The sequence below is a fragment of the Giraffa tippelskirchi genome, chromosome 12 (assembly GCF_054371585.1).
Source record: "Giraffa tippelskirchi isolate mGirTip1 chromosome 12, T2T-mGirTip1v1.2.pri, whole genome shotgun sequence".
Classification (NCBI taxonomy): Eukaryota; Metazoa; Chordata; class Mammalia; order Artiodactyla; family Giraffidae; genus Giraffa; species Giraffa tippelskirchi.
Window position 1 is genome coordinate 89547723 of NC_137286.1, and position 17681 is coordinate 89565403.

General features: G+C 43.5%; 2 protein-coding genes and 1 non-coding gene across 9 annotated transcripts in view; 1 reads left to right on the plus strand and 2 right to left on the minus strand.

The window, feature by feature from the left end:
* Nucleotides 1-1680: 1680 nt before the first annotated feature.
* On the minus strand, nucleotides 1681-14848 carry LOC145528633 (uncharacterized). Its single transcript, XM_081547287.1, has 4 exons — nucleotides 14774-14848; nucleotides 14159-14677; nucleotides 13045-13170; nucleotides 1681-1989 (listed from the first exon to the last, which is right to left on the minus strand). The coding sequence occupies exons 1-3, from the start codon at nucleotides 14846-14848 to the stop codon at nucleotides 13135-13137; spliced, it is 630 nt and encodes a 209-aa protein (XP_081403413.1). The 3' UTR covers nucleotides 1681-1989; nucleotides 13045-13134.
* TRNAS-ACU (transfer RNA serine (anticodon ACU)) lies at nucleotides 3120-3192 on the minus strand. Its single transcript has one exon. It is a non-coding gene; the product is annotated as a tRNA-Ser (tRNA).
* The window catches only part of RB1 (RB transcriptional corepressor 1), a 117641-nt gene continuing 114633 nt past the window's right edge, over nucleotides 14674-17681 (plus strand). For all 7 annotated transcript variants that reach the window (XR_014070574.1, XM_081547448.1, XM_081547449.1 and 4 more), the window contains exon 1: nucleotides 14674-14995. Coding sequence is in view for 3 of the 7 variants with exons in the window: in XM_081547448.1 (XP_081403574.1) it covers nucleotides 14847-14995 (149 nt within the window). In the remaining 4 variants the exon portion in view is untranslated. The remainder of the gene's footprint in view (nucleotides 14996-17681) is intronic.

A 17681-nucleotide genomic window follows, 5' to 3' on the forward strand; every position in this document is an offset into this window, starting at 1 on the left:
ATTATTAACATCTTACACTAGTACATTTTTTGCAGTCAATGAACCAGTATTGACAGATTACTGTTAATGAAGTCTGTACTTTATTTAGACTTCTTTGGTTTTTAACCTAACATCCTTTTTCTGTTCTAAGATCCCATCTGGGATATGAAATTACATTTAGTTGTTATTTCTCCTTAGGCTCCTTAGATGACGCCAGATTCTCAGACTTCTCTTGTTTTTGATATCCTTGACAGGTTTTCGCTCCTAGGTCTTTTGATAACTTAATCTCTGTATACAGCTTGGCAGAGCACCACAATAAATATTATTTTGAATTAAGTATTAGTTTTGATACTGGGTGAAAGTCAGATCCTGTCTGAAGTAACCACATGATAAGGATGATCAAGTTATTTCAGGAGACTTGTTTATGTATAGGTCATATTATGAGTACTCACTGATTATATATGGGCTGTAGAGTTCATGGCATTCATTGGGTGGGATGGTATTCTCTGGGTGGTTTGAGTCAATGAAGCTCTAGACACAAATATCAACTGAGAAGACAGAACCAATCAGCAGGTGCCTTTTCCTCTGAAAACCTATGTTCTTACAGGCTACACATGGCAGATGGTTTATGTTTTTCTCTTTATCTTTGCAAGCATCTTGGGGTAATTTGTTGCCATGAGCACTATCTTTACTAAGCAAGTATTTCCATTTTCCTTTGTTTTTTTACTTTTTTCAAATTAAAGTATAATTTACATATAGTGATAAGCACAGGTCTTATGTATACAGCTCAAAATGTTTTACAAATGCATGCTGTGCTATGCTTAGTGGCTCAGTCATGTCCGACTCTTTGTGACCCCATGGCCTGTAGCCCACCAGGCTCCTCTGTCCATGTGTATTCTCCAGGCAAGAATACTGGAGTGGGTTGCCGTGCCCTCCTCCAGGGGATCTTCCCAACCCAGGGATCGAACCCAGGTCCCCTGCATTACAGGAGGCTTCTTTACCATCTGAGCCACCAGGGATGCCTATGAGTACTGGAGTGGGTAGTCTATCTCTTCTCCAGGGGATCTTCCCAACCCAGGAATCAAACCAGGGTTGCCTGCATTGCAGGCAGATTCTTTATCAGCTGAGCTACCACAGAAGCTTAATCCACCAAGAGAGCCAGTATGTCCATCAGGGCAGAAGATGATCTCGTGCCCTTTTCAAGTCAATGCCTGCCCTTGAACCCCCAGAGACAATCACTGGTTCAGTTGCTTTCACCATGATTAGATTTGCCTGTCTAGCACCTCACATAAACGGAATCTTACAGTGTGTACTCATTTGAGTCTTGTTTCTTTAGCTTAGCACAATATTTTTTAGATTCATTCATGTTTTATGTCCATCAAAAGTTTATTTCATTTTATTGCTGAGTAGTATTCATTGTATTGTATCAATACACACAATTTCTTTATCTACTTTTGTATGGATGGAAACTTGTTTTTCCTGAATTTTGGCTATTATGAATGAAGTTATGAATATTTGTATATTGGTCTTTTTTGAGGACTTATGATGTTTCTCTTGGTTGTAGAATATGTGCATTTTATGGTTGGTTTATATTTAATGTTATAAGAAAATATCAATCCATCTCCCAAAGTGGTTGTGCCATTTTATAGTCTGTATTAGTTATCTATTGTTGCTTAATAATATTACCATGAACATAACAGCTTAAAGCAAAACACATTTATTATCTCCCAGTTTCCGTGGGTCAGGAATTACAGCTTAGCTGATCATTTGCAAGGAAGGCTGCAATCAAGGTGTTGAACAAGACTAGTTTCTCTTATGGCGACTCAACTGGAAAAGGACCTGCTCCCAGACTCATGCGGTTGTCAGTAGAATTCATGTCCTTTTGGTTGTAGGATCGAGGGCTTCATTTTCTTGCTGGCTGTTAGCTGCAGGTTACCCTCAGCTTCTAGAGGCTGCTTGCAGTTTCTTATGTGGGGTTGCTTAAATGGTCAGCTGCTTCCTCAAGGCCCACTAAGGAGCAAGAGACCTCAGCAAGATGAGTGCTACAATCTTATACTATGTAATCAAGTAATCAAATACATTTAACCACGTCTATCCCATCTCCTTTGCCACATTCTATTGCCATATTCCATTACAAATTCTACCCACCCTCAAGAGGAGGGGGGCCAGAGCAGGGATACTAAGGGGTAGGGGTCACAGAGGGCCACCTTAAGAATGTGTGGACTGCATTCTCCCACCATAAATGAATGAGTTTTGGTTGCTTCCTATCTTTGTCAGCATTTGGTGTTGCCTTCTTTTAAATTTGAGGCATTTTAGTTGTTGGAGAGTATGGTTTTGAGTTTCCCTAATGTCTAATATGCTGAGCATTTCTCCATGTGCTTATTTCCCACTCATATATCTTCCTTTGGCAAATGTCCTTCCAAGTATTTTGCCCATTTAAAGAGGTGGGTTGTTTGTCTTTTTATTATTGAGTTGGAAGAGTTCTTTATACATTCTGTTCACAAAGATTCCCACAAACAGTACTGAAATGACTGAGCCTTTATATGGAAAAAATAAGCCATCACTCCTACGTCACACTATATAAATTTAAGCTAATTGATGTTTAGACTATTATACCCATCAGCTACAGAATACACATCTTTTAAAAGACACATAGAAGATTTTCCAAGACAGACCACAGGTTGGGCCATAATACAAGTCTGAATAAATCTCAAATGACTGAAATCAAACAGTATGTTTTTTGAGCTTAGCAGATTCAAATTAGAGGTCAATACAAAAAAATCTAGAAAATGCTCAATTATTTTTGTGTACTTGTTTTTATCAATTCCTGTGAAGTAAGTGCTATGATCACTAACTATAGTTAAGGATTTGTCTATTTCTCCCTTAAGTTCTGTCAATTCTTACATCATGAATTTGAAGTTATATTTAACATATGCATATTTAAAATTATTATATCTTCTTGAGTGATTCTTTCATCAATATGAAATATCCTTTTCATCTCTGGTAAAACTCCCTGTTCTGAAGCCTACTTCCTTTTTTTTTAATATTTGTTTTTATTTGGCTACACCAAGTCTTAGTTGTGGCACGCAGGATCTTTACTTGCACCGTGCAAACTCTTAGTTGCAGCATGAGGGATCTAGTTCCCTGACCAGGGATTGAACCTGGGCCCCCTGCATTAGTAGTGCAGAGTCGTAGCCCCTGGACCATCAGGAAGTCCCAGTCTACTTTCTTTTATATTAAAATAGAAGCTCTAACTTATGATTAATATTTTCATGGCATATTTATGTCTATCACTTTAACCTAGTCATGTCTTCTATTGTAAAGTAAATCTCTCATATTACTTCTCTTGTGGCTCAGCTGGTAAAGAATCCACCTGCAATGTGGGACACCTGAGTTCGATCCCTGGGTTGGGAAGATCCCCTAAGAAGGGAAAGGCTACCAACTCCAGTATTCTGGCCTGGAGAATTGCATGGACTGTATAGTCCATGGGATTGCAGAGTCAGACAAGACTGAGCAACTTTCACTTTCACTTTCTTATATTAATAAAAAGCATATTGTCATGTCTTGCTTTTGTATCCTGCTTTTTAATTGGAGTGTATTTCTTTTTCAATTATGTCTTTTTTTCATTTTTTGGAGATTGATTGCTCTGCGATTATAATATGTGCTCTGATGAACTAATATTATACAACTTTACATATAACTCAAGAATCTCACAATAATGATTGGGTAGTTTTGTAAATTAAAACTATAGTTTTTTCTTATCATAGAACACCATACATTGAATTGCACAAGTCTAAACTTATTGTATAAAAATCAAGTGAATGAAGAGAGATAACCTCTGTCTACCCATTATTGTTTATCCCACATGTATTAATAAATGCACTTTATCACTTCTTCTATGAACTAGACATTGTGTGAGTGTTGTGCTCAGTTGCTAAGTCATGTCCGACTCTTTGCAACCCCACGGACTGTAGCCTGCCAGGCTCCTCTGTCCATGGGATTTCCCAGGCAAGAATACTGGAGTGGGTTGCCATTTCCTTTTTCAGGGATCAAACCTGTGTTTCCTGCACTGGCAGGTGGATTCTTCATCACTGAGCCACCAGAGAAGCCTGAACTTGACATCACTGAGTATTAAGCACAACTGTTGATAACGGCTCAGTCTTATGAGAGCATCTTTCAAAAGACACTATAAATGACCCTAATCCCAGAACAAATTTCTGGGAAAAAGAAGACAAAGAATTTATGTTAGGGATTTCCCTGGCAATCCAGTGGTTAATACTCCATACTTCCAAGGCAGGGCACACAGGTTAGATCACTGGTCAGAGAACTAAGAACCCACAAGCTTGATGTGGTCAAAAGATAAAAAAGAAAAAAAAAAAATCTGTTAAATCTCCTTGTTTTTCCCCTTGTTTGATACACAAGATAGATAAACAAGAGATAAAATTTTTCTCCTCAGACATTAAATCTCCCACATTTCTGGGTTATGCATGTATAGGTGTTGTCTGGTCCCTCAACATCTTATTCCTCATTGCCAACTGAAAAACTCTGGGACCGGGACTCGCTGGGTGGTCCAAAGGTTAAGACCCCGCTCTTCCAATGCAGGGGCATGGGTTCCCTCCCTGCTCGGGGAACTAAGATCAGGGAGTACAGATGTCATAGATCAGGGGTCAGGGACTATAGATGTCATAGACGAGGCAACTCCCATTTGGCTGAGGACAGTCCCCAGTCAACACTCACATTAGCTGGGGGATGAGTGCCAGCAGAGAAAGGAGATTTAAGCAAAGCACCAACAGCATCCATCCACCTGACCCCATGGACTGTAGCCCACCAGGCTTCTCTGTCCTTAGAATTCTCTAGGCAAGGATACTGGAGTGGGTAGCCATTCCCTTCTCCAGGGGATCATCCCAACCCAGGGACCAAACCCGGGTCTCTTGCATTGCAGGCAGTCTTTACTGTCTGAGCCACTAGGGAAGCCCCATTTATCCACCACACGGGGCTAATTCTATCTCTACTCTTTATTTCTTGCACCCTTATATTTTAGTTGTTGGGGACCACAGCATCATATATGAGCAGTTGGTTTGGTGCTTATACTGTATTTTGCAGGGAAGTCCCTGCAGTCTGGAACGTGCTAAGTCTGCAGTGTTCTGTTAATGCAATAAGATCTATCTAATACAGAAGTGTCCCACAGGAGGACCAGAGGGGCCCCCGGTCATATGTTCATTGTTTCTCCTCTTTTGTCATAAAATGGATTCTTTGATTTGAGCCATTATTATGAGAGAAATCATGTCAATATATTGTTGTTCAGTTGCTAATTTGTGTCTGACCCTGTGACCCCATGAAGTGCAGCATGCCAGGCTCCTCTGTCCTCCTCTGTTTCCTGGACTTGGCTTAAATTTATGTCCACTGGGTTGGTGATACCCAACCATTTCATCCTCTGCCTCCCTCTTCTCATCATGCCTTCAATCTTTCCCAGCATCAGGGTCTTTTCCAATGAGTCAGTTCTTCACATCAAGTGGCCAAAGAATTGGAATTTCAGCTTCACCATCAGTCCTTTCAATGAATATTCAGGGCTGATTTCCTTTAGGATCGACTGGTCAGTATATTTTAGGCTTCCATAAGTTGAGATGTGGTGCTGGCAGAGGCACTAAGGACCAGGAAGGCAAGCTCATAACCACATTAGTCACCAGTTCTGATAAAGGTGAATCACTGCCTCCTTTAAGGATCAATCACTATCTCCTCCTTCTCAGCGTCATCAATCTGCCATCAAGTGGCAGACGGTCTTCTCAAAGAGTAATGCCTCGTCAAAGGCTCAGCTTTGGTCTCTGCAAATGGCAAGTTGGGAGTTCAGCAATGGCACCAACTAGTAATCTAGCTAGATCAGAATTGGTGAGGAGTCCATATTTTTGGACTCATGCAAGACTTTCATCCCTGCCACCATGACTTTTCTATCACAGGATCTTTGTGCTAGCTGATTATCACAAATTATCTTGTTTACCTGGTGCCCGAGGACCTCTGCTGCAGTAGATGCTCTTTGGTGAAAATGAACATGAGACACAAAGATAGAAATTCTTTATTCTCATTCCCTTAGATCCATCCACATTCTGTTTTCCAGTGACTTAACCACAGAATGTGGTGTTGAGTCAAAATCCCACTGGTCCCCATTCTAACTGGAGTTTAGGCTGGTGCCAAGTCTTTTAGCTTGGATTCTCTAGAAAATAGAGCCTGAGGGCCATTTGAGAGAAAAAGGAGTGAAGACAAGGGAGTGGGCAGGGGAGAAGGGGAAGCTAATACTGGGTTGCCAAAAAGTTTGTTTGGAAGATCTTATGGAAAAACCCGAACAAACTTTTTGGTCAACCCAGTGTAATAGTGTAGTACTCAACTGGCTACTTATCACCCTACTTGTCACCCTGCTTATTTAACTTATATGCAGAGTACATCATGAGAAACGCTGGGCTGGAAGAAGCACAAGCTGGAATCAAGATTGGTGGGAGAAATATCAATAATCTCAGATATGCAGATGACACCACCCTTATGGCAGAAAGTGAAGAAGAACTAAAGAGCCTCTTGATGAAAGTGAAAGAGGAGAGTGAAAAAGTTGGCTTAAAGCTCAACATTCAGAAAACTAACATCATGGCATCTGGTCCCATCACTTCATGGCAAATAGATGGGGAAACAGTGGAAACAGTGAGAGACTTTATTTTTTGGGGCTCCAAAATCACTGCAGATGGTGCTTGCAGCCATGAAATTAAAAGACACTTACTCCTTGGAAGGAAAGTTATGACCAACACAGATAGCATATTAAAAAGCAGAGACATTACTTTGCCAACAAAGGTCCGTCTAGTCAGGGCTATGGTTTTTCCAGTGGTCATGTATGGATGTGAAGTTGGACGGTGAAGAAAGCTGAGCGCCGAAGAATTGATGCTTTTGAACTGTGGTGTTGGAGAAGACTCTTGAGAGTCCCTTGGACTGCAAGGAGATCCAACCAGTCCATCCTAAAGGAGATCAGTCCTGGGTGTTCATTGGAAGGACTGATGTTGAAGCTGAAACTCCGATACTTCGGCCACCTGATGCGAAGACCTGACTCATTGGAAAAGACCCTGATGCTGGGAAAGATTGAGGGCAGGAGAAGGGGACAACAGAGGATGAGATGGTTGTATGGCATCACCGACTCAATGGACATGAGTTTGGGTAGGCTCTGGGAGTTGGTGATAGACAGGGAGGCCTGGTGTGCTGCAGCTCATGGGGTCGCAAGGAGTTGGACACGACTGAGCAACTGAACTGAACTGAAACTGGCTACCCAACTGACTGCTCAGTGTTGTGGGCACATGCTAGGCACGGGGATATGCTAGTTTGCAGAACAGGCATAGATCTACCTTCATGGACAGACCTGGCTTTTGGGGCATGTAGACCATGCAGTTCTGTAACACTCCACGTTAGAAGGGCCTTGAGCTTGATTTAAAGTTCTGTTGTCACCATCTGTGAATTCTCAATAATTTTCGAACAATAGGCTCTACACTTTCATTTGGCACTGAGCTCCATGAATTATCTTATCTGATTCTGTTAATATAAATTACAGTTTAGTGGGGGAATTGATCACATTTTCTCTCCTGAAGAGTGTGAATTGGTGGCATGGATAGAAGGTTCTTGCGGCAGGAGAACAGAACAAGGCGATGAAGAATAGCAGCGTTCACAGTGCCTGCTGCTAGATGGATGACGAGATACACGGATGCAGCAGCGGGGAATCTTTTTTTGGTCTTGTGCACTTTTTCCCCCTAAACTAATCATAAACCCGAATAATTCAGGTAAACTGAGTAGGTTTCTATTTCTTGAAACCAGAAAGAATCTAAGAACACACATGGGAATGGAATAGAGCAAGAATAGAAGAGAGATGAAAATCTTCTGGGCCAGTGCTATCTCACACTACCCATAAAGGAATGAACTTTCAAATGTTAATTTTTTGTGAAAAATAAATTTTTGGAAAGTAAAATATGGAAAAGCACTAGAAAAATAAAATGAAAACAAAAATGGCACAGCAAACACAAACTCACACTTTTAAGTATTTCAAACAGACATAAAACTACATTTCGAAAAACAGAATTAAAACGAAAAATAACATAAGATAAAAGGAAAAAACTACAACAACTGCACTTTGTTCACTGAAATTGTACAGATAGGTGATTAATATAGAGAATAGCTAATACACCCTTAATTTTCCATCATTCCATGGTTTAAACAAAAGGTAGGCAGTGAAGTGACAATTTCCCATATTAAATCCTATAACAATATTTAATATTTTAAGTCTGTTAATGTTTAAAGTTTTTAACATGATAAATGAATGTGTTTCTTCCTTGTTAAGTCCTCTAATGTAGCTTGGTTGCTGACAATGCCACAAGCATAACGTATATTTAAATTGTTTCTATTTTGTTGTTGTTGTTGTTGCTATTTCCCGTTGTTTTTATTTTTATTTTTTGGCCACACTGTGGGGCAGGCGGGATCTCAGTTCCCTGATCAGGGATCAAACTCACACCCACTGCAGTGGAAGTGAGGAGTCTAACTGCCGGACTAGCACAGAAGCCCCTACGCTATATCTGTGTTGTATCTAAGAACACTAATAGCAGAGAAATCAGTCTCTTAAAGGTGTGTTTCAGGAAATGGAAGAAAAGACTTTACTTTTTTTTTTTTTGCCACGAGGCTTGCAGGATCTTAGTTTTCCAAGGAGGGGTAGAAACTGGGCCCTGGAAGCAAACGTGCTGGGTCCTAACCACTGGGATTTTAAAGCAAACTCAGCAAGCTCAGATATTCATTCTTAACTTTTATTCCAAATGAAGCAAATGATGCTTTATTTTAAAAACTCATTTTCAATTCTTCATCAGTCGCCTGTTCTGAAGATTTATCCTATTATGTTAATAGTTACATTTAAATTATCTTTCAATGAAAGAAATAGATTCTAGATTCATGAATTCCCTATGTGTGTTTATTTTCATAGAAAATAAAAATGCAAAATGTTTTCTCAAATTCATAGTTTTTTTATATTTTATGTATAAATGCCACTGAAATTTGATGGCCTTCTTGCTTCATCAGTCAGTTCATAGTTTTAGCACTTTGCTATGAGATATGGCTGTGAACTCAGTAGATGGGGAATTACACTTCTGAGCAAAGTTAATACAAACACTCAGATCTTTATTCTTTGGAATTACTTCTCTGGTTATTATTCAGTTTACTACTATCATTACTAACCCACTACTGACGTGTCTTTTCTTGACAAGACAGAAAAGGCTTCTTTCACCATCTGTAATTTAGGGTTAAAAATAAATGACACAAATTTTACTTCCCAATTTTGGCTGTGAATTTCAAAAACAGGCTTGATTAAAAATGAAAATGGCTGCAAAAATAAAATGACTGTAAAAATAACTAGTTATAAAAGGAAAAATTTACATTTCCACATATTTTTATTCACTTTTGGCTTACAGTTGACAAACTAACCTTAAAAATTTCACTCTTTCACTAATGTGGTCCTATAGTACATGGCAAGGACTCAGATCTACAATTCGTGCCACTGACCTACAACTTGTCATGCAAGTTGGAGAAATCTGAACCACTCTATACTCTGTTTAACCAGAGTATAATGATCACATGCTTGGATACTGCTGAAATGTTAAACTCCTATAAATGCTGTGAAGCATTTAATCTTTTTTTCCCTCATGTTTATAGAATGCTAATTATATTTTTGTGACCCTCATGGACTGTAGTCTACCAGGCTCCTCTGTCCATAGAATTTTCCAGGCGAGAATACTGGAGTGGGTAGCCTTTCCCTTCTCCAGGGGATCGTCCCAACCCAGGGATCGAACCCAGGTCTCCTGCATTGCAGGCAGATTCTTTACTGTCTTAGCTAGCAGGGAAGCCTGAAACGTTTACTCTTAACTTCTGTTCTTATCTCCTTGTGTACTAAATACAAGTAGTTTGCAGATTGGCACTGGTCCAAGAACCACACTTTAAGCAGCACTACTAGGAGAAGAACTAGCAGAGGAGTTTATGAAGTAGCAGAAGAGGAGGGGAACAAGGAGACCATGAATTTGTGGAAGACTAGGGAAGCTTTAAGAGGAAGTAGTTCACTGTGTTAACTGCAATAAAGGTCAAGTAGGTTGAGACCAAAAGGAAGCCATGAGTTGACAATTAGGGCACTGGTGACCTTTGAAAGAGTAGTTTCAGTGGAGTGCTGGAGGCAACACTAGTAGGCTGAGGAGTTGCAAGAGAAGCACAAATGAGGACTACCCTTTCAAGAAGCTAGATGGGAAAGAAATGGAAACAGTGTGGTAGTTTACAAAGAGGTCGAGGGACTGCCCTGATGGGCCAAAATGGTTAACAATCTGCCTTCCAATGCAGGGGACAAGGATTTGATCCCTGGTCCTGGAACTAAGATCCCACAAGCCACGGGGCAGCTGGCCTGTGTGCTGCAACTACTAAGCCCTCCAACTCTAGAGCTGGTGCTCTGCAACCAGAGAAGGCTCACACACCACAGCGAAGAGGCTGTGCACCAGGACAAAGACGCAGCACAGCTAAAAAAAAAAAAAAGTCAAAGGCAGACTTCTTAGACTAGGGAAGACTTTTAAAAAAAAAAAAGTCTCATATCACTGAAGAGGCCTCAAACTGAAGAGAGTTCTATCTCCAGGTAGAAAATCTAAGAAAGAATTTTTTTTTTTTTTTGGTTTTACAGTAATCTTAAAACTACTATGAAGGTGTAGAAAGATCAGGGGAAACTTCCTTGGAGAATCTGAAGACTTTCTAACACTTCTTTGGCAATGCAACAGAAAGCTGTGGGAGGAATATAAGGATTTTAACTGACTCAATTTCTCCTGAGTTTTGTATAAGGACTTTATTTTGGCTGCACCAAACAGCGTGCATGACCTTAGTCCCCCAACCAAGGCTCGAACCCGTGCCCCCTGCTTTGGAAGTGCAGAATCTTATCCACTGGATTTAACCCTCAGAGACTTAACCACTGGGAATTCCCAGGACTTTAAATGTAGCCATGGTAAGATACACATCCTTTTATAAACTGAGAAATCTCTGAGCTATCATAATTACGGTAAACCCGGGTATTGACAAGCTGGATTTAATAAAGTAAGTCATATCTATATATGAAGAGAGTTTACTTCAGTTCCTAGACTTTCTTCTGCTTTCCCTCCCTCCCCAGTTTTAGCAAAGAAGCATTTACGTGTGCCCAACACCATGCTAGGTACTAAGGCTACATTAATGACTGGTCTCTATCTGGAAGGAGTTCACTGGAGCAAAATTATTGGTTTTGATGCTTTTTGGTGGAAACAACTGAAAACCCCAGCTCAGTCAAGGTCAGCTCCAGGGCCAGTCAAAGCAGAGGCTCAGTCATGTCACCAAGGACCCAGATTTTCTGATATTACTACTCAGCCATCTTTAGTATTTCTGCCTCACACTCAGGTCAGCTTATCTTAACTCACTATGGCTGCAGCAATTGCAAGTGACATATTCTCAAAATAGTTAAGGGGTAGAACTATGTCATCTGTATCTCATTTTAGAGACTCCTAGCAGACTATCTTTGATCTTGCAAAAAACAAAACTGCACCTTACAAAAACCAAAACTGTATCCTGTGCTCCTGACTACCGTACTCGAATCCTGGGAAAGATGAGTGGAATTACCGCTGTGATGGTATTTGCCCCCTGAAGCTGGGTCTGGGCATGGACACTAACTCCTGATAAACTTTGAGTTCCCAAGAGAGAGCTTCTGAACTTAGGCAGAATTTGTTGTTGAGCTGGTTTTAGAAAAGGCAGAGGAACCAGAGATCAAATTGCCAACATCCGCTGGATCATCGAAAAGGCAAGAGAGTTCCAGAAAAACATCTATTTCTGCTGTATTGATTATGCCAAAGCCTTTAACTGTGTGGATAACAATAAACTGTGGAAAATTCTGAAAGAGATGGGAATACCAGACCATCTGACCTGTCTCTTGAGAAACCTGTATGCAGGTCAGGAAGCAACAGTTAGAACTGGACATGGAACAACAGACTGGTTCCAAAGAGGAAAAGGAGTACATCAAGGCTGTATACTGTCACCCTGCTTATTTAACTTCTATGCAGAGTACATCATGAGAAACGCTGGGCTGGAAGAAGCACAAGCTGGAATCAAGATTGCTGGGAGAAATATCCATAACCTCAGATATGCAGATGACACCACCCTTATGGCAGAAGTGAAGAAGAACTAAAAAGGCTCTTGATGAAAGTGAAAGAGGAGAGTGAAAAAGTTGGCTTAAAACTCAACATTCAGAAAACTAACATCATGGCATCTGGTCCCAACACTTCATGGCACATAGGAAAACAGTGGAAACAGTGACAGACTTTATTTTTCTGGGCTCCAAAATCACTGCAGATGGTGCTTGCAGCCATGAAATTAAAAGACACTTACTCCTTGGAAGGAAAGTTATGACCAAACTAGATAGCATATTAAAAAGCAGAGACATTACTTTGCCAACAAAGGTCCGTCTAGTCAAGGCTATGGTTTTTCCAGTAGTCATGTATGGATGTGAGAGTTAGACAGTGAAGAAAGCTGAGCACCGAAGAATTGATGCTTTTGAACTGTGGTGTTGGAGAAGACTCTTGAGAGTCCCTTGGACTGCAAGGAGATCCAACCAGTCCACCCTAAAGGAGATCAGTCCTGGGTGTTCATTGGAAGGACTGATGTTGAAGCTGAAACTCCAATACTTTGGCCACCTCATGCGAAGAGCTGACTCATCTGAAAAGACCCTGATGCTGGGAAGGACTGAGGGCAGGAGGAGAAGGGGACAACTGAGGATGAGATGGCTGGATGGCATCACCGACTCGATGGACATGAGTTTGGGTGGACTCTGGGAGTTGGTGACGGACAGAGTCCTGGCGTGCTGCAGCTCATGGGGTCGCAAAGAGTCGGACACGACTGAGCAACTGAACTGAGGCAATAACTGCTAACCCTTTTTCACATTCTGGCATACACCATAATATACACAGAAAATGATAATCCATTGTATGGCCCACAGGGATAAACCCAAGAGCTACCACTTGCCTGAAGGCGTCAGCTGCCTCAGCCTTGCTCGGTCATTCCGAGGATGAGAGAATTCACATCAGAACACAGCTGTATTTTATTCACAGCACCTCAGTTGGGAAGCTCTGAGTGGGCAACCAACAGCATCTGCCAGTGAGACAAAAGCAGGTACTCAAACTAGGCAATCTATTAGCATAAGTAAATACCAAGAGACAGGAGATACAGTTTCTAAGTCTATGTTTGACCATGGTAGTTCCTGTAAACTCTTTTCTGATGTCTTTGTGCCTTGCACATGCTATTTCCCTCTTCTTGGTGTTTTCCTTAACACCACGTAATGGATAAGTAGAGTCAAATATATCTGGGTTCAAAACCTGTAGCACCCATCAGCTGTGTGTGTGAAAGTCACTCAGTCGTATCTGATTCTTTGCGACCCCACAGACCGTAGCCTGTCAGCTCCTCTGTCCATGGAATTCTCCAGGCCAGAATACTGGCTGCTGCTGCTGCTGCTAAGTCGCTTCAGTCGTATCCGACTCTGTGCGACTCCATAGACGGCAGCTCACCAGGTTCCGCCGTCCCTGGGATTCTCCAGGCAAGAACACTGGAGTGGGTTGCCATTTCCTTCTCCAATGCATGAAAGGGAAAAATGAAAGCGAAGTCGCTCAGTCGTGTCCGACTCTTAGCGGCCCCATGGACTGCAGCCTACCAGGCTCCTCCGTTCATGGGATTTTCCAGGCAAGAGTACTGGAGTGGGGTGCCATTGCCTTCTCCGCAGAATACTGGAGTACTGGGCAAATGAATTAACTCCTCTGAGCCTATTTTCCCTATCCAAAGTGTAATACGACTACAACTCAACTTTAAAGGGCTGTTTCTGAGGATTCGGTAAGATAATGAGGTAAAATGGCCAGAACAATCCCTTGTGCACATAGTAAGTCCTCCTTAGCTGTGAGGTCCGTCTGGTAAACTGCTATTCAAATGCCCCTGCTCCTCTGAAGATGTCCTTTAGACGTTTCGATGGTGCTTCCTGGTTTTACGCTACTATTAAAACGCGCAGCACCTTGTCATCAGTTCTTTGCCCGCAGCCCCCACCCCTCTTCCCTCAAAGAATTCTCAAAAGGCCAGTTTCGTCGTCCCATACTTGGTCCCCGCTAGTAGTGGGCAAAATCCGGCTCCTCATAGGTGTTCCAGAGGGTGTTTGTTTTTGTTTTGGCCGATTTCGCTTAACGGATTGGGCGGGAGGAGCGCGGGCGAGAGGGAGGGCGCCGCCCACGGAGGGAGAGGGGCGTGCCCGCCCCGGGTGCGCTCGCCCGATACTCCCCGGCGGGGGCCTCGGCCGCAGCCCCGGGTCCACCCGGCGATAGCGAGGGGGCCCGCGCGCACCCACCGGGCCGGGTAGCGCCCTTACCCGGCCACCCACGCCCGCAGGGGCGAGTTTCGAGGAGAGGCAGGCTGAGGCGGCGGCGGCGGCGGCGGCTGCCTCCGGGCGGGCGCCTGGGTTGCAGGCCCGGGGCTCCCCGCCCGCCCCGCGCCTCGCCTCGCCTCGCCTCGCCTCGCCTCGCCCAGCACCCCGGTGCCCTCCCGACGCCGGCGGGCCCGCGAGCCTCGCGGACGTGACGCCGCGGGCGGAAGTGACGTTTTCCCGCGGTTGGACGCGGCGCTAGATTGCCGGGCGGGGGAGGGCCGGCCCGGTTTTTTTCTCAGGGGAACGTTCGAATTATTTTTGTAACGGGAGTCGGCCGAGGACGGGGCGTGCCCGAGGTGCGCGCGTCCTCTCCCTTCCCCGGCCGTTCTCCAGCGCCCGCCGGCTCCTGCCCTGCGAGCGCGTCATGCCGCCCAAAACCCCCCGGAGAGCAGCCGCCGCCGCTGCCGCTGCCGCCGCCGCCGCCGCCGCGGAGCCCCCGCCGCCGCCCCCGCCGCCGCCCCCTGAGGAGGACCCCGAGCAGGACAGCGGCCCCGAGGACCTGCCTCTGGCCAGGTGAGCGGGCCGAGCCACCGGCGGCGAGCGGGGAGGGCGCCCCGAGGCTGCGTCGGCGGGCGCCGCGGCGTCTAGGCGGGGGCGCGTCCCCGCGGGGCGCCGGTCCCGGCGGGAGGACGGTGCCCCCTCCGCCACCCCTCGCGGCGGAGCGCCCGGAGGGAGCTGACAGGGGTCCGGGTGCGGGCGCCGCCAGGGGTGGGCGGCCGGGAGGGGGTCTCGGCTCCAGCTTGACAGGTGTCGGGCGGGTGGGGCTCGGGTCGCTGAGCGAAGTGACAGGTGCCGCCTTTGCTCCGCGAGACGGCCCTGCGCATCCGGCGGGTGCTTTCGAGACCCCATCACACGCAAAAGAGAAAAAAAGAAAAGAACTAACTGGTGTCTGCTGGACAGGTTTTTCTCCCCGTTGAGATTTGTAGTCCTCCAGTGGTGTTTTGACTTTCTCTTTTGGTCTCCTGCGATGCAACAGTTGGAAGTGTTTCCCCCCCCCCCCCCCCGGGCGCGCAGCTGTATCTGAAGCCCAGTCCTGGAGAGACAACCAGAAAAGCCTTGGATGCGGCGGCAGAGATGCCCGCGGACGTGAAGGGCAGGGTCCTGGGTGTCAGTTACCCCCCAGGAAGCTCGGCTGAGGCGCCTTGTGGCGTTCTCTTAGAAGGGGGTTTTCGGTTCTTGGGGATTCATCGGTAGTGACTGGTGGAACGTAACTCTTTAGAAAGAACTTGTGCCTGGGCAAAAATATTGTGAGACGTTTAGCCCCAGAGTTTAAAAGTTCCTAAACTTTTCTCTTGTTTTCTAGAACTCTTCTTGCGTATTTTCGTTGGCTTCAGCGTGCCTCGTTATTTCTTCCATTTTGCCTTTCCGCTTTGAGCCAGCAAGGATCCTGGTGTCCTTGTTTTTTTTTTTTTGTTTGTTTCGTTTGTTGGAGTACAAAACGAGTGTTTTTGTGCTCACGTGGAATTACTTTTCTTCTCCTAAGTGGATTCTAAATTTAAGCAAGTCCACGATAATGCAGTGGAACTTGACAGGGAGATAATGTATCGCAACATCTTACTTTTCTTGATTGTGATGCTTTATGGTTAGAACCAAAAATTGAACGAGTATAATTATCCATTATTATTGTCAGCATTGGCCCTGTTTTGAGACTGCACATCAATTACAGGGCAATGGGACGCCTTTCTGTCTCCCTCCCACAGTTCTAGTCCATCAGCAGGTCCTATTTCTCTCACCTCCCCGTGCACTAACAGAATTGGGGACAAATTGTTAAAAATTGGGAAAGGCTTTTGGAAATGGCTTGTGAAAGGCTATTAGAAATTCATATATTTAAATAGACTGTCTTATCAATTAAAAATCATTCTCACTGGTGGGGGAAAAAAAAAAGCCCAGGGATGTTCTAGGAGAAGACGTTAGTTTCTGATTAAACTGATATGTCCAATATTTTCCAGTTTCCCTTTGTTAAGAGCAGTGAAGTCTACTTCAAAGAACTCTGTTATCCGCAGAGCTTGGAAGCATTCTTGAATGTTGTAGAGTAACCAGAAATATTGAAGTTCTGGCCGTCACCTGGGAAAAGAAAGTCTTTGTTCCTTCTATTTTCCAACACTTCACTTTATATACTTTTAAATGATGAAACTATCACAATTCTCTAAGTCAGAACCATGCAAGACAAAGTCTGTTCTTGATTATCCTTACCCATAAAATGTGTCCTTATGGGCTATCAAACTACAGGTTAACTACTTAACAAGGATAGAACCACTGCCTGGCAGTCTGAAGCCAAGAAATTTACCTGGGGTGGGTTCAGGGCCCAGTCCAACTGCATTTCCAGTGATGGAGCCCATGTCTACTTTTAGAATTGAGAGTTTACTTAAAGGAAACAGCACACCATCTTCATTCTTGAGATAACCAAAAGTTAATTATGTTTCAGAGGAGGGTTGGCAGTCTGGAATAGTGCTCAAGGGCATGGATTATAGAGTTAGATTATTGGGTTTCTATCAGGGTTTCTGACATACAGTGCGATTTCAGGTGAGTGCTTTAACTTCTCTGATTTGGTGTTTATCTGTAAAACAGGGATAATAAGAGGACTTACCTAATAGGGCTGATGTGGGGATTGAATCTACCTTCATCTAAGGCACTTTGTGTGGGATCATAATAAATACTAAAAAATTATTAGCTATTCCTTGTACTACTACTATTATTATTAGAGGTCAAGTAGACATTAAGTGATTGAAAAAGAATTAGCGGAGAAGAGTTTTTTGACTGCCTGTCTTGGTTAAGGAAAATCAGGAAGAAAAGGCTGAATTTAATCATCATCTAAGAACTACTAGTAAGTAGATTAAATAAAACACTGTGAAGGGTAGACTGCATTTTAGCAAAAGTTAATGATATTGAATTGGTTTTGTAATATTATCTATTGCTTTCCTCTTGCTGTTAAGCAACCCAACTTTCCCAAACAGTTTTAGCTCTTGTACTTCAAGCTCTTTTGCTGCTCTGAAGAGTGTGGTTCACCAGACCAGCAAACAATTTTCACTGTGTGGTATTACCATTCTAGAAAGACTGAAAAAGATAAATGTATGTTTAAATTCTAAGTGTAATTTTTTCAAAGATAAATAAGATTCTAAAGTATTTAGTGATGCTGTCTTTCAGGATAGTGCTATTCTATGCAAACTATTGAAACATGTTTATCTAATTAATTTGGTTG

Bases quoted from the DNA above. Each gene is read 5' to 3' on its own strand.
- LOC145528633 (XM_081547287.1), bottom strand. From the start codon at position 14,848: ATGACGCGCTCGCAGGGCAGGAGCCGGCGGGCGCTGGAGAACGGCCGG. The intron at 14,678-14,773 runs GCACGCCCCGTC...CCGGCAATCTAG, and splicing joins AGAGGACGCGCGCACCTCGG to CGCCGCGTCCAACCGCGGGA. The intron at 13,171-14,158 runs GTATGGGACGAC...TCTCACTGGCAG, and splicing joins CCACTACTAGCGGGGACCAA to ATGCTGTTGGTTGCCCACTC.